This window comes from Passer domesticus, chromosome 4, assembly GCF_036417665.1.
Source record: "Passer domesticus isolate bPasDom1 chromosome 4, bPasDom1.hap1, whole genome shotgun sequence".
NCBI classification, from domain to species: Eukaryota; Metazoa; Chordata; class Aves; order Passeriformes; family Passeridae; genus Passer; species Passer domesticus.
In genome coordinates, this window is record NC_087477.1 from 14,437,400 (window position 1) to 14,449,609 (window position 12,210).

At 47.8% G+C, this 12,210-nt stretch overlaps 3 protein-coding genes across 5 annotated transcripts in view; 2 read left to right on the forward strand and 1 right to left on the reverse strand.

Annotated features, from left to right (window-relative positions):
• The window catches only part of RUFY3 (RUN and FYVE domain containing 3), a 45,571-nt gene that overhangs the window by 604 nt on the left and 32,757 nt on the right, over positions 1–12,210 (forward strand). The window contains exons 2-3 of one of the 3 annotated variants that reach the window (XM_064416232.1): positions 4,630–4,775; positions 8,324–8,429. The gene's annotated coding sequence lies outside the window, so the exon portion shown is untranslated. Of the gene's footprint in view, positions 1–4,629; positions 4,776–6,558; positions 7,438–8,240; positions 8,430–12,210 lie in introns of those variants that run through there. The other 2 variants (XM_064416231.1, XM_064416233.1) reach the window with 2 other exon arrangements.
• Positions 109–5,597, reverse strand: JCHAIN (joining chain of multimeric IgA and IgM). Its single transcript, XM_064416256.1, has 4 exons — positions 5,405–5,597; positions 2,785–2,920; positions 1,454–1,534; positions 109–1,239 (listed from the first exon to the last, which is right to left on the reverse strand). The coding sequence occupies exons 1-4, from the start codon at positions 5,466–5,468 to the stop codon at positions 1,038–1,040; spliced, it is 483 nt and encodes a 160-aa protein (XP_064272326.1). The 5' UTR covers positions 5,469–5,597; the 3' UTR covers positions 109–1,037.
• On the forward strand, positions 9,392–11,138 carry UTP3 (UTP3 small subunit processome component). Its single transcript, XM_064416246.1, has one exon. It carries the CDS (start codon positions 9,441–9,443, stop codon positions 11,073–11,075), a length of 1,635 nt encoding a protein of 544 aa, XP_064272316.1. The 5' UTR covers positions 9,392–9,440; the 3' UTR covers positions 11,076–11,138.

A 12,210-nucleotide genomic window follows, 5' to 3' on the forward strand; every position in this document is an offset into this window, starting at 1 on the left:
TAAACAGTTATTTAGGGAGAGTTTGATTAATTGTGAAAGAGAAAAGAATATTATTATAGGTTTGGTTTCCTTTTATGCTTTCTTATTGAATTGAATACAACACACAGCTTGATTGCAGAAAAAAGTTTATTGAATGTTTGACTAACAAAACTACATTGTGGGAATAAGCTTTTTGCTGTTTCATCACTCCAATTTGGAACCCTGAATGAGGGTTCTGCTCTAGCAATTTATGTGGCATTCACAGAATTTTTTGAGGTTTTAAATGCAAGACGAGGAACAAGTGAAGAAATTTGAGCCTACTTGATTTTTTTTTTTCTTTTCACCACTTGAACCAGGAGCAGGGGTGGAAGAAGGCAGCAGTATCAGTAAAGCAGTGGGGAAAGTGAAATGCCCAACATCTCCCAGAAGAGTTGAGTATTCCTGGCACAGTTGAGGGCTTGGCAACTTTGCAAAATACTTCAGGGTAGCGACATCTTTTGATCTTCTCTGAATTAAAAAGAACTCGAAGCTTGCAGACGTCCAACTGCTAGAAGGGTCCCTCATCTTTTCTCTCAACTATGGTTTTATAACTCTCTTCTAGGGGCATAAATGCTGCTAATGTCATCAAAGGCCTTGTGTGAAGGTTCTGCAGAGGTCACTTGAGATTGCTCAGGGAAGGAAGGGCACAGACACTCCTGCTGATGTCTGGGGGAGGCAGGCAGGAGACTGAAAAGGACAGCTTCCCCAGAGGTGTAAATCAGTGTAGTCCCCTTGGCTTCAGGGGAATGACTGCCCTATATGTGCTGGGGATCTGCTCTATATGGTCTGAGACACAGCATGGCATTGCAGGTGCGTGCCAGGGGCACGAGAAGGGACACTGAAAGCCAGGAGCTGCTCTTGGGAGATGGCACGAGTCTGAGGTTGGAAATGGGAAGAGACAAGTTGGGTTACTGCAGGAGCCAGCATTTGGGTGCTGCCATGCAGGTGCTGTGGTGTTCTACACACATTTGGGATAGGAACGGGGGTGCTCCGAGGCTCTGGCACAGCAGAGGGCCAAGCTACTGGGCAAAGCAGGAGTCTGGGGTCAGAGCTGCTGGCACCTGCATCACCTCCCCGTGGTACAGCAGGGGCACAGGGGAGCTGTAGCACTCGTTCCTGTCGTAGGTGTAGCAGGTCTGAGGCTCCTCGCAGGAGTTGCCCTGCTGGGCCTGGTGGATGGCCCCACCCAGATCAATTTCTATGGGTTCACAGTTTTTGCAGCTGGAAGAGATGGAAAATAGAATAAGTGTGAGGAGTCAGGTGAAAACATGTCCCTGCTGAACCCCAAATATTTTTTTGCTTATCTGCATGTAGAGCCAGGGGAGTGCTGTCCCCTTTTCTAGGTGTTCCAGGGGAACATCTGGTCCTCTGGCATCTTTTAGAGCTGCTGTGGGTTAAGTCTTGGCAAGGGAAGTTAGGAAATAAAACTACTTACAGTTCACTCAAGCGATAGAAAAAAGTGGTTCTGAGTGGGGACAAGGGGTCGGAGATGTTCTCCCGAGCCTTCAGGGGAACTCTGCAAAGGTGGGAAGAGAGTCACTTGCATGCAAACTACATCTTAAACAGAGTTTTCTCTCTTGTGAGCAATTCTAAACTCTCATCTTCTTCAAGTTATTTACATTCTGACCTTTCTCCAAATCAAACCCCAGGAACAGGAGATCTTGGTCCTCTGCACCCTCAAAGGCAACAACCCTCCCTGAGAGGACTGCAGCAATTGATATAAGTGCCACTTGCAAGGTGACAGAGCTGAGAGGGTTAATTTTTGTGAAATTCTGAGCTAGCAGATCCTTGAGGCTGATGGACAAGGATGTTTAATTAGTGGTTCTCCTGTTGTGAGCTCTAGAGCAGTCCTGCAGCTCTGGGCCTGAAGCTGGTCCTTGTTTCCCAGGGACACACACACTTCTGTTAGGTCTGTGTGAGTGGAGGGTGTGGTATTCACATGCCCTCTGAACAGCAAGAAGCAGAGAAAAGAATGATCAAAACAATTCTTGTCTCATTTGCTGCTCCTGTGTTTTTGAACAGGTGGAATGTGTTGGAAGATTATTTACCTGAAGGTGATTGCTTGATTGGATTCTGGTGGACATTATGTTAATTAGCCTATAAGGTCCAAGCTGTGTTGACTGTCTGGTCAGCAGACAGTCACGAGTTCTTCAGTTTAGTATAGTTCTTGTTAGTGTAATACAGTGTAAAATAGTTATGCTATAATATAGTATAATAAAGTAATTAATTAGGCTTCTGATATCATGGAGTCAGATGCATTATTCTTCCTGCTCAGGGTCACTTTGTAAATACTATAGGAGAGGACAGGACAAAGTCCTGCTGTTGAACTGAGCTCTGTCTCAGAGGAGACAGTTTAGGCATGAACTGATAGCTGATCAGTTTAGGCCTATACTGACAGTTTAGGCATTAACTCTTTTCCCAGGCTTTCTGTCAGGTCAGAAAGTCAATCCAGTGTCATGGGCCAAATCTGCTTTCAGGTTAGATCAACTTTTGACAGGTCATTATCTACTTCCCCAGCCTATTTTGTGAAGTTACTACTGGTCTGCCTAAAACATGGAGGTGTTTTTTGTATCTGAAAGGACAAACACCAGAGAGGTTCATGTGAGGCAGAAAAGAACTTAGCAAAGTGAAATACCACAGAAAGCAGCCCACATGAAAAGCTGGTCACTTTACCAGTGCTGGCACATAAGAAACAATGCAAAGAAAACTGGTATAACACTGCATCTCCTGCTCACTATCACAATGAAATACTTGGCTGCCACTTACATGATGCGGATGTTCCTTTCCAGGACTTCTTCCTCAGGATTTTCTTTGGAGGGGACAAACTTTGAGGTCACTGTTACGCACTGGCACTTATTATTGACCAGCACATACTCCTCATCGTTGGGACCCACTGGATAACCTGCAAGCACAGGATAGGCAATCCCAGAATCAATAGCCAAATCCTTGAAAGCTGCTCTAACAGATAGCCAAGGGATGAAAATGCCAGCAATGCACCATTACAGCACCTGGATTGGTTTAAGTTGAGGTAGCAGCAGGTACAAATGAATTTCTTAGCAAAGATAGTTCAGCTGTCTTCCTGCTCAGCTCAGTGTGTTGCTGTATGTAGGGGTGGTGGGACTGGGAAGGACAAGATTAGAGACCTGGACACTGTGCCTGGTGAGGGACAAACATGAGGGGCTTGCTTGTAAAATGGGAAGAAAGTCCCAGCCACAGCTGGTGACTGAAGTGCTCTTTTACTAGGAACTGGTTATGCAATTCTTCTGTCATGCACCAGGACTGCTCGAGCAGTCCAAACCCCCGTTTGGATCTGATCTCTAAATAAATGTCTCTGACCTTGCCAATGTGGCAGATGCCAGGTTTTTTTTGAGTGGGATCTTGTCCTTCAGGTTCCTGGGGGAACAGCTGCCAAAAAGCACAGGAGGACCCAGCAAGGAGCAGCCCCCTGACGTGGCAGGGAAAGGCAGGTGGTTCTGATGATGCTTGTGGTTTGCAGGGAAAACTCCAGTCCTGATTTACCCCTCCACACTGCTGCTTCTAGCATGCTAGATATGAAACTCAGTCAAAGCAGGCTGAAATATGCCACGTGTCACTCAGAGGCTTTTGGGATGTTCCTGATGTTGCATCATTCTTGCTAGAGCACCTTCAGCCTGCTTAGAAGTACCAGACCCAGTGATTTTTGTCACATGGGGACTGTGTTTTGGGCTCAGATGGATCTCAGTTCTTGCCTGCTCTGCTTGTCCCTTGGTTTTATCAGAGAGAGAAAGAAGAATTAAGCAGAAAAAAAAGCTGGGTTAAACATGTCTGTAAAGGATTTTGGAATTACTTGGACTTAAAAGCTTTGGTCCTTCCTTCCCCTGTAATATTCTGGTCTCATCTGCTTCCATTCCAGGATTTCTGAGATGGTTACAGGCACCCTAAATGTGAAAAAGGTACCAACACTGTGTAAAATGATATCTCAGTGACCCTAGAATTGACCTGCTCGTTACAAGTGCTGTTTCTGTGGCCTTTGGCAGCAGTGTACCTGCTGGATAAGATTCTCTATGAAGTTCCTAGCTTGGGAAGGAAATCACTTCCCTAGCTTCTTCTCTGCCAACTCATCATTCCACATGAGCTCTTCTCTCTGATGCAGAAGCCTCCCAGAAAAGCCTCTCTAGTCCCTGGCTCCTTGTCTTGGCCTCTCTTTTGGCTCAAGGGACATCTCTGGCTTTTTGTCCATCACACAGCTCTTCCTCTGCTGTCTGTGCTGCATTCCACTTAACATTGTGTGCAGTTCTTTCCAAACCCTTCATCCAAAGCCAATGTTCAAGTCAGATCCTATTGGTTTTTGGGTTGTCCCAAAACCTCTCAGAGCAGGCTTTAATTCTAAAATTAGATTAACACAATCTTATGCCTATGCAGGTTTTTCTGACTGCTCTAAAAATACTGCCCTGATTTAATTCTTGGCTTCGCTGTTAAAGTTACTGGTGCTCCATCTATTATTCATTTAAGATTACAATGCTAAAAAAAAATTATTTCATCTGCGCTATCTCCATGTGTCACCCAGTGAAGTCTCTTGGGGAGAAGGTGTTTAAATGCAAAATTTGCTAATGCTGTTCTAAATGTCCTCAGATGGGATTTCCTGGTGCCTGAGTTACTGCACTGAGCTGTTCCCTCCCTCCTCAATACCTATGTGACTGTGTTTTGGACAAAATTTCTCAGCATCCAGTACTGCACTGTCCTGTGATACATTGTGAAGCCCAACAGAATTGCCTGGGGTAAGCAATAAGATATCCTCTTCCAAAAGCTGCAGGAAATGCAGGGATGCAGCTGTCCATGCTGTTGGGATGGTTATCCCTGAGCACTGATCCTGCAGGTCAGATCCACCATGTGCAGCAGGATGGATTCACACTGTCCAGAGACCTGAGACCCACACTGAGTGTGCTGGGAGGACAGGTTGAGCTCAGTTGAAATCAAGAGTTTCCAAGAAATTCAGTGGAGTTACATGATAAGGTACAGCTTTATCAGAATAAGTTGGCTGTAGCTGTATGGCAGGATTACCAGGAAGGTTTTGGAAGCCTTTAGATCTAGCAGCTAAGCTCCCTAGGACTCCAGAAGAACAAGCATGCACATTTGCAGTTTATTGCTTCAGGAACCTGATAGAAAAATGCCTAATTATCACGTCTTAAATTTGGAGCTAGTCATCACTTTATCCTCCAGGCAGCAATTAAAACCCCACTGCTCTCATGCAGAAAAACCCTGAGGAGTCCAAGCACCACTGAAGCACAGCTGCTTGAGTGGGCTTTGAGGTTTGACTCCTGACTGTTAGAATAATTCAGAGTAAATGACACAAAACCTGCCATTGATGTCTTAATCCCAGTTTTCCATTTTTTCATTGCTCACCTACCTGCCACAAGGATGATCCCCAGGGAGCCAGCCAAGGCAACACACAGCGACCAAGTGCTCTTCATCTTGCCTTCTCTTCTTTTGAAGAGTGTCAGTGGAGAGCCTGACTCTGCCTATAAGGGTGTGTGCAAATCGGTTTCCTAAAATAAACAGCCTGGCCAACACTGGAAAATGTGGCTGGGGACTGAAACCAGGTGTGCTAATGCACCAAGACCTCTGGCTTTCAGAGGGGAAGGGAGCAGGGGGTTGCACTTTGATTGTGCTTTTTTCTGTTCTTCACCAACACGCAACAGAGCTGCTGAGTACAAGGACATCCTGCCATCAGGGCTGGTGGAAGGTAAGAAAGTCCAAGGGTCACAGCTCTGGCTTCTAATTTTGAGAAATCAGACTTAAAAATCCCTTGAGACCTATTAAAAAACCATTAAAAAAGGCTCCAAAATCTAAGTTCTGTTTGGACCAGCTGTGTGCAAACCTGAATTAAGGGCTGGACCTGCCCCCAGAGAGCCTGCAGTCAAAGCAGGAAAGGTGACAGGGCAGGGCTGAAAGAGGTACAGGCACTGCAGCTCTGCCCACTGCATTGAGGAGTTCATCTTCTTGTGAATGGAAAAGGGACTCCATGGGATTTGTGGTTTACAAGTGCTCCTGAGTCAGGTGCCAGGAAAACCCTGGGGTATTGGGCATACAGACTTTTCCTGAAGGAGGGTGGTACTGGAGAGAGGGCCTGGGATTTTTTTTTTTTTTTGTCCCAGATTTGGCATCAATTGTGTAACTTCTGAAGAGCAAATGTAGCCCATAATGGCCAGAGCTGTCTCTGTAGCATTTGCATGTGTCTTGTACAGAAAAAGCCACTTTTTAAGGGAAACCCAAGCTTAGCAAGGGCCTGGTTGCTCTTGCTAGGCTTCTTCAAGAGGCTGAACTCTTCTGGCAATGCTGCCAAGCATCCTAGTTCCTGTCACCTTGCAGGATGTCTCCCTTTTTCCAGACCCTGCTGGCTGGGTCCCTAAGGCCAGAACTGTTCCAAGTCCCTGGTCATGTGCCCTGAGCTTTTTCCCCAGGCACAAACCCCTAACCCTGCAGCTGATGCAATGAGCTTTCAGGTTACATCAGAAGAGCTCATGTGCAAGGGGAGTGTGGGACTTGGGGAGGGGGAGGAAAGATGGGTCACAGCCAACCCCTTACAGGGCACTGGGTTCTTCCACAGTTCTTTACAAACCTTGTGTTCTCGTTAAGGATCTGTCTGTAGCTGAGAAAAGATGTGGGGTTGTTTCCTTTCCCCATCCCAGAAAGCATTGCTGACACTTTTATGCAGCCCTTTCTCCAAGATGTTCCCTGTGCCCCATTTTTGACAGGAGGTAAAAAATATACCTGGCTCACCAGTGCTGGTAGGGATGTCTGAAGTACTGTTTGTTTGGGTCACTCTTTTTTGTAAGAATTTTGTTAGAATTTTACAAAAAGGGAGGATGCCAGCACCAGATAAACAACATGCAAGGGAGGCTGGTGCTGATCTGTTTTGCCTAGCTGCAAAAACAAAAATATGGCACTGGGAACATGCAAGGAGAGTATTTTCAAATGTCAAGGCAGAGACTGAGCAGAATTCTGTGTCTTTCTGTTCACTTTGGTGGTTTTCCCTGGCTGCTGGTGCTCTGCGTATCTGGATTTCGGTTGCTAAATCTACACGTGTGTGTACAGTCCCTTGGTCTGGATATGATGACTCGAGAGCTATTTTCAGTCCCTTCAGCCACCTGCATGTCTCTGGGGATTTCTAGCTAGACCTTGAGAGTAAGGCTTATGTTCAGGACTGTTACTTGCATGGATTACCCCTGTTCCCCTGTTTTACTGGATGCCTTCTGGAAATTTTATCTGGGTGAGCACATGTTTGGTATGGGGAGCTGGACTCCCAGCCTCCCTGCAGGGCAAAAGCTAGAGGTGGAATAATTGAGAATTGGGAAAGAAATGGGAACCAGCCCTGTGGTTTCAGTCTCCATTGAGATGTCCTTCCAGTTGCCTTGGACATGCTGAACTAGGATTTTCCAGGTAAGAAGCTGGGCAGGTGCCCAAGCGAAGTGGGGTGAAATTGTTGTTGCTCTGCTGGGGGAGTTGAAAACAGCACCAAGACTCGGGGCCTCTCTCTCCACATAACACTCTATCCATGAGCAGTCTGCCCTGGGCTTCTGTTTGCTTCTCCTTTCTCGCTTGGAAGCCAACAGAATGGTGCATCTAAACTGACCTGCAGCAGTCCCTGATTGGTGTCTTGGTAGCAGTGATCCCACGCTGCTCACAGCAAACTGGTTTGGCTTAAGCAGCTCCTGGTTGACTGGATCAGCTAACTCATGCTGGAGATCATCTCCAGCTTCACCAGAAGTGGCTGATGTTTTCACTGAGTCCTGTAAAAGGTTTGAATAGACACAAATTGTTTCCTGTTCTTGGAAATGAACTTTGGGTTGGGAGATTTGTCAATTGCATTTAAATCCAAGAGAGTCCAAGCAGAAGTTAGCATGCTGATTTTTGAAAGGGCAGACTTGAAAAAAATTAGGACACTTAAGATGGCAACTCAAGGTCAGGGACATGAGAAAGGCCTGGGTTTCTCTAAGCCACAGCTGCAAAAGTTACCTGGAATTTTAGCCTAGCAGGATCTGGCTGCAGATGTCTCTATATGGATTCACACAAAGAGCCAGCAGGACTGAGCAGCCACCTGACAAGGCTGCTCCTTGTCCCCAAGCACAGTTGTATTCAGTGGCCAAGTATCAAGTGAGGATTTCCACGGAGGTATAGCCAACAAATGCAATGGATGTTGTGTTTCCAGACCCAAGTTACTCTTGTTGCTCTTTCTTCTACAGGCCTGTATCCAGGGAGGTGATTGCTGAAAACTGGCAGGGACTGATTTGGAAAAGTGGTCTGAGGCAAAAACTGTTTGTTCCAGAAAGTTTTGATCCAGAGGTGACGTGAAGAGACTGAGTGTGTCAGAAAGTTAAAATTAAGACCTGTTTGCCAACAGATCAATCAGGATCCAAATGAATCACCAACAAGTGAGTAAAGCATCCCACTCTGTTTCAGCTAATTTGAATATCTGCTTGACCTGGGTTTTTTTCTACAAAAAGGTGGACATGAGCATTTATAAATACACCTGCACGTGTTCCGTGGTGAGAAAAAAGCCCCTGCACTTGTATGCAGAACTGCTCTTGCTGGGACGTGTGCATGCCTGATTTATTGGGCTCTGGATTTCTCAGCTTAGACTACACTGATTCCTGTGTGTCATTACTCCGTTCTTGTGGCAGAGCTGCCTGCAGTTCATAAAAACAGACCGCTTCCCTGTGGCTCAGTATTAGTGTCATTTTCCCTTGGGAAGGGTGGGAGGCTGGGCTGGTGCTCTGCCATGGCTGACACACACACAAATATAAGATGACTATGCACAGGCAAGTAAGTACAGACTACATTAAAATCCTGCCTAGTGAGGGGTCCCCCGATGTTGAAAAATCAGAATTGCTGCTTTTCTGGGACACACGGATCTCTTGGCATAAGGGGACAGAGCCAAGGAGTGCAGAGGTAATGAAGCAGCAGCCGCCGAGGTGTGCAGCCTGAAGCTGCCTGTATCCCTGTGCGACTCGGTGATGGGAAAGGCTCGGAGAGGTCACGTCTAAACCTCGGAGGTGTCCGGGGAGGTTTGCCAAGACTTCTGCTTCTCTCCGAGTTTGATCTGGTCGTAGGGAACTGAGTACCAAGGTTTGATTGCAAGGCCGCAGGTGTCAGGTGTGCTTTCTATCTGGTTTTTTCCTCGTTGCCGTAAGATTACCGCACAGAGAGCAGCTGTACTGGCTGGCCTTTTTTTTTTTTTTTTTTTTTTTTTTTTTTTTTTCCTCTCCACGTGGCATCATTGCTTGCCGAGCGCGGCCCCGGCTGCAGCGCCGCCTCCCCGCGGGCTGCCCGAGCATCCCCCGCGTCCCGGGGGCGTGACCACGCTCCGGGCCTGGAACGGGAAGGGCTCGGCAGCGAGCGGAAGGGACGCAGCGGAAGGGGAAGCCTCGGTGGCGGTAGCAGCCATGCGGACCCGGCGCGGCACCGTCCTGCGGCCGCGGGCCGAGCCCGCCGAGCCCCCCGATGACCCCGCCGAGGTGCCCGGAGGCCGCGCCGGCCCCGAGGAGCTGGCGGACGATGTGGAGCGATTCCACGAGGAGCAGTTCCGCGCCGTGATGGCCGCCCTGGACAGCGGCGAAGAGGCCGGGGACAGCGAGGAAGAGGAGGAGGAGGAGGTGCTGGGTCTGCAGCTGCCTGACGACAGCGAGGAGGAGGACGAGGAGGACGAGGAGGACGAGTTGCAGGATCGGAATCCCTTTGTGGAGTACAGCGCAGAGGAGGATGAGGATGGAGAAGATGAGGAAGGTGAGGAAGATGAAAATGATATTGAGGATGGAGAAGATGAGGAAGGTGAGGAAGATGAAAATGATATTGAGGATGGAGAAGAGGAAGGAGGTGAGGAAGATGAAAATGGTGTTGAGGATGAAGAGGGGGACCTGTCTATGGAAAGTGACTTGGAGGAGCGCCATCCCGAGGCCAAGCTCCCCCATGAGCTCTCCTGGGGTCAGCGCAAGCAGCTCTACTATGACACGGACTATGGGAATGATGCCCAGGCCAAGGGCAAGCGGACCCAGCAAGAAATCGATGCTGAGGAGGAGGAAGAGGAGCAGGAGGCTCAAGTCATCCAGAGACGGTTGGTGCGGGATTTGGGGGAGGATGATTATGGTCTGGACATGATCCAGGGCTACCTGGCTAAGCAGCAGAAAACCCATGATAGCAAGGGGCAGAAAATTGATAAGGATCTGCAGGCCCTTTCCAAGAAGGAGCAGCTGAAGCTGCTGAAGCAGGAGTCCCCAGAGCTCCTGCAGCTGATGGAGGACTTTGAGGTGAAGCTCATGGAGATCAAAGATGAGTTGCACCCTCTGCTGCAAATGGTCAGAGATGGCACTATCCCCCAGGGGAAGGGCAGCCGCTATTTGCAGACCAAGTATCATCTCTACCTGAATTACTGTGCCAATATCAGTTTCTATCTGGTTCTCAAGTCCAAGAGGATGCCAGTTCATAGTCACCCAGTCATCGAACGGCTGGTGGAGTACAGAAATCTCATCAATGACCTAGCTGTCATAGACCAAAAGCTTTCCCCACAGGTCCGTATGCTTTTGAGGAACTACTATGACAAGAAGGAAGAGAAGCTACGGAAGGAAAACAAGTTTTCAGTGTTTCTCACCATGAATGGCAACAAAACCAAACCAAAACGTGCCCCTGCACCTGTTAATGGCCAGGCTGCTGCTGAGTCGTCGGATGAGTCGGAGCTGGATGAGGAGGCTGCCCTAAAATACTACAGGATGATGGAGGAGAAGCTGGCACTCAAGAGGAAGAGAACTGGAGACGAAGATGTGCCTGAAGAAGCAGAGGTGTCGGAAGGAGAGGATCCCAGTAAAAAGAGAGGGGTGACCTATCAGATGATCAAGAACAAAGGCCTCACGCCCAAGAGGCGGAAGATCGACCGTAACCCCCGGGTCAAGCACCGGGAGAAATTCCGGCGAGCCAAAATCCGCCGCAAGGGCCAGGTCCGCGAGGTGCGCAGGGAGCTGCACAGATACGCCGGGGAACTGTCTGGCATTCGCGCCGGGGTGAAGAAGAGCAGGAAGCTAAAGTGATAGTCAGCTTTTTGTCAGAGCTGCGAGTAGCAGTACTGAATCCAATAAAAATTTTATACACGATGTTGTGGGGTTTATTCTTAAGGAAACTGGGGGTGTGGTGGTGTTTGGTTTTTCAGAGGGGGCTTTCTAGAAGGTGCCATCTCCAAGTGGCACAGGGCTCTTTCCACACCTCGTCCATGTCTGGAGATATTTTCCTCTGTTGTGATGCTCTTGAGTTTCCCTAAACAGGAAGCCTTGAGAGATTGCAGGGAGTGTATCGGGCCAAGGGAATTAAATGGGCCGTGTGGGACTGGTGGGGAGATGGGATTGAATGGATGGACCTCTTGAGGGTGGGTTGAGAAAGGGTTTCAGCAGCTGTCACTGGCCTGCTCTGTTTTGCTGTCTAGGTCTGGTCCATCCTGTTCTGTGTTGAGTTGCAGAGACATGGTTAATAGTAGTTAATTTTTGTTCTGCTTAACACCTTTGTTAGCTCTTAAATATTTAAAAAGTATGGGTATTCTTTTAAATTACGTAGTCCCAATTGGTTTGAAATACTGTTTCCCTTCCTAAATTCAGTGAGAAGCAAAGCAAGGACTTGTCTGGGTTTTATAACAATATATGTGATACCCGTATTAACTTCCCCTATGATAAATGTTAATTGTCTGCTGCTACAGGACTAAGCATTGCTGCAGGACCACCTTACAAATGGGTAAAGGTGTTAAGTCTTTGGTGGGCAGGTAAATTTTGAGGGTGTTGTGATTACTGCTGTGCCTTTTGGTGTGGGTAAGTGCATTTTAAAGCCACACTGAAGTCCTTGCCAGGAGCTGACTGTGAGTGGTCAGTTCCAGTCTGGGCCGTGAAAGAGGAGTGAGTGATAATTTTTCTGAAGTTTAGCAAAAACTGTCTCAGAACCTGGACCTGTGTCTGGGACAGGTTTCAGGGAGCCCATGCCTTGGTTTGTGTACCATACCATCTGAAAGGTATTAGTTTTCCATATGAAACTATTTTAGGAGAATAATTGCTTTATTTAGTACTGTGATTGCATCTCATGGTGGGTATTTTTTGTGTGTGATGGGCTTGGGGGAAGCCAGGACATGAGTGTGTGCTCTTGATCCAGTGATAGGCCAAGCTCTGTGATACAAGCATGTAGGTG

Bases quoted from the DNA above. Each gene is read 5' to 3' on its own strand.
- JCHAIN (XM_064416256.1), bottom strand. From the start codon at position 5,468: ATGAAGAGCACTTGGTCGCTGTGTGTTGCCTTGGCTGGCTCCCTGGGG. The intron at 1,535-2,784 runs GTAAGTGGCAGC...CCACCTTTGCAG, and splicing joins GAAAGGAACATCCGCATCAT to AGTTCCCCTGAAGGCTCGGG. The intron at 1,240-1,453 runs GTAAGTAGTTTT...CATCTCTTCCAG, and splicing joins TTCTATCGCTTGAGTGAACT to CTGCAAAAACTGTGAACCCA.
- UTP3 (XM_064416246.1), top strand. From the start codon at position 9,441: ATGCGGACCCGGCGCGGCACCGTCCTGCGGCCGCGGGCCGAGCCCGCC.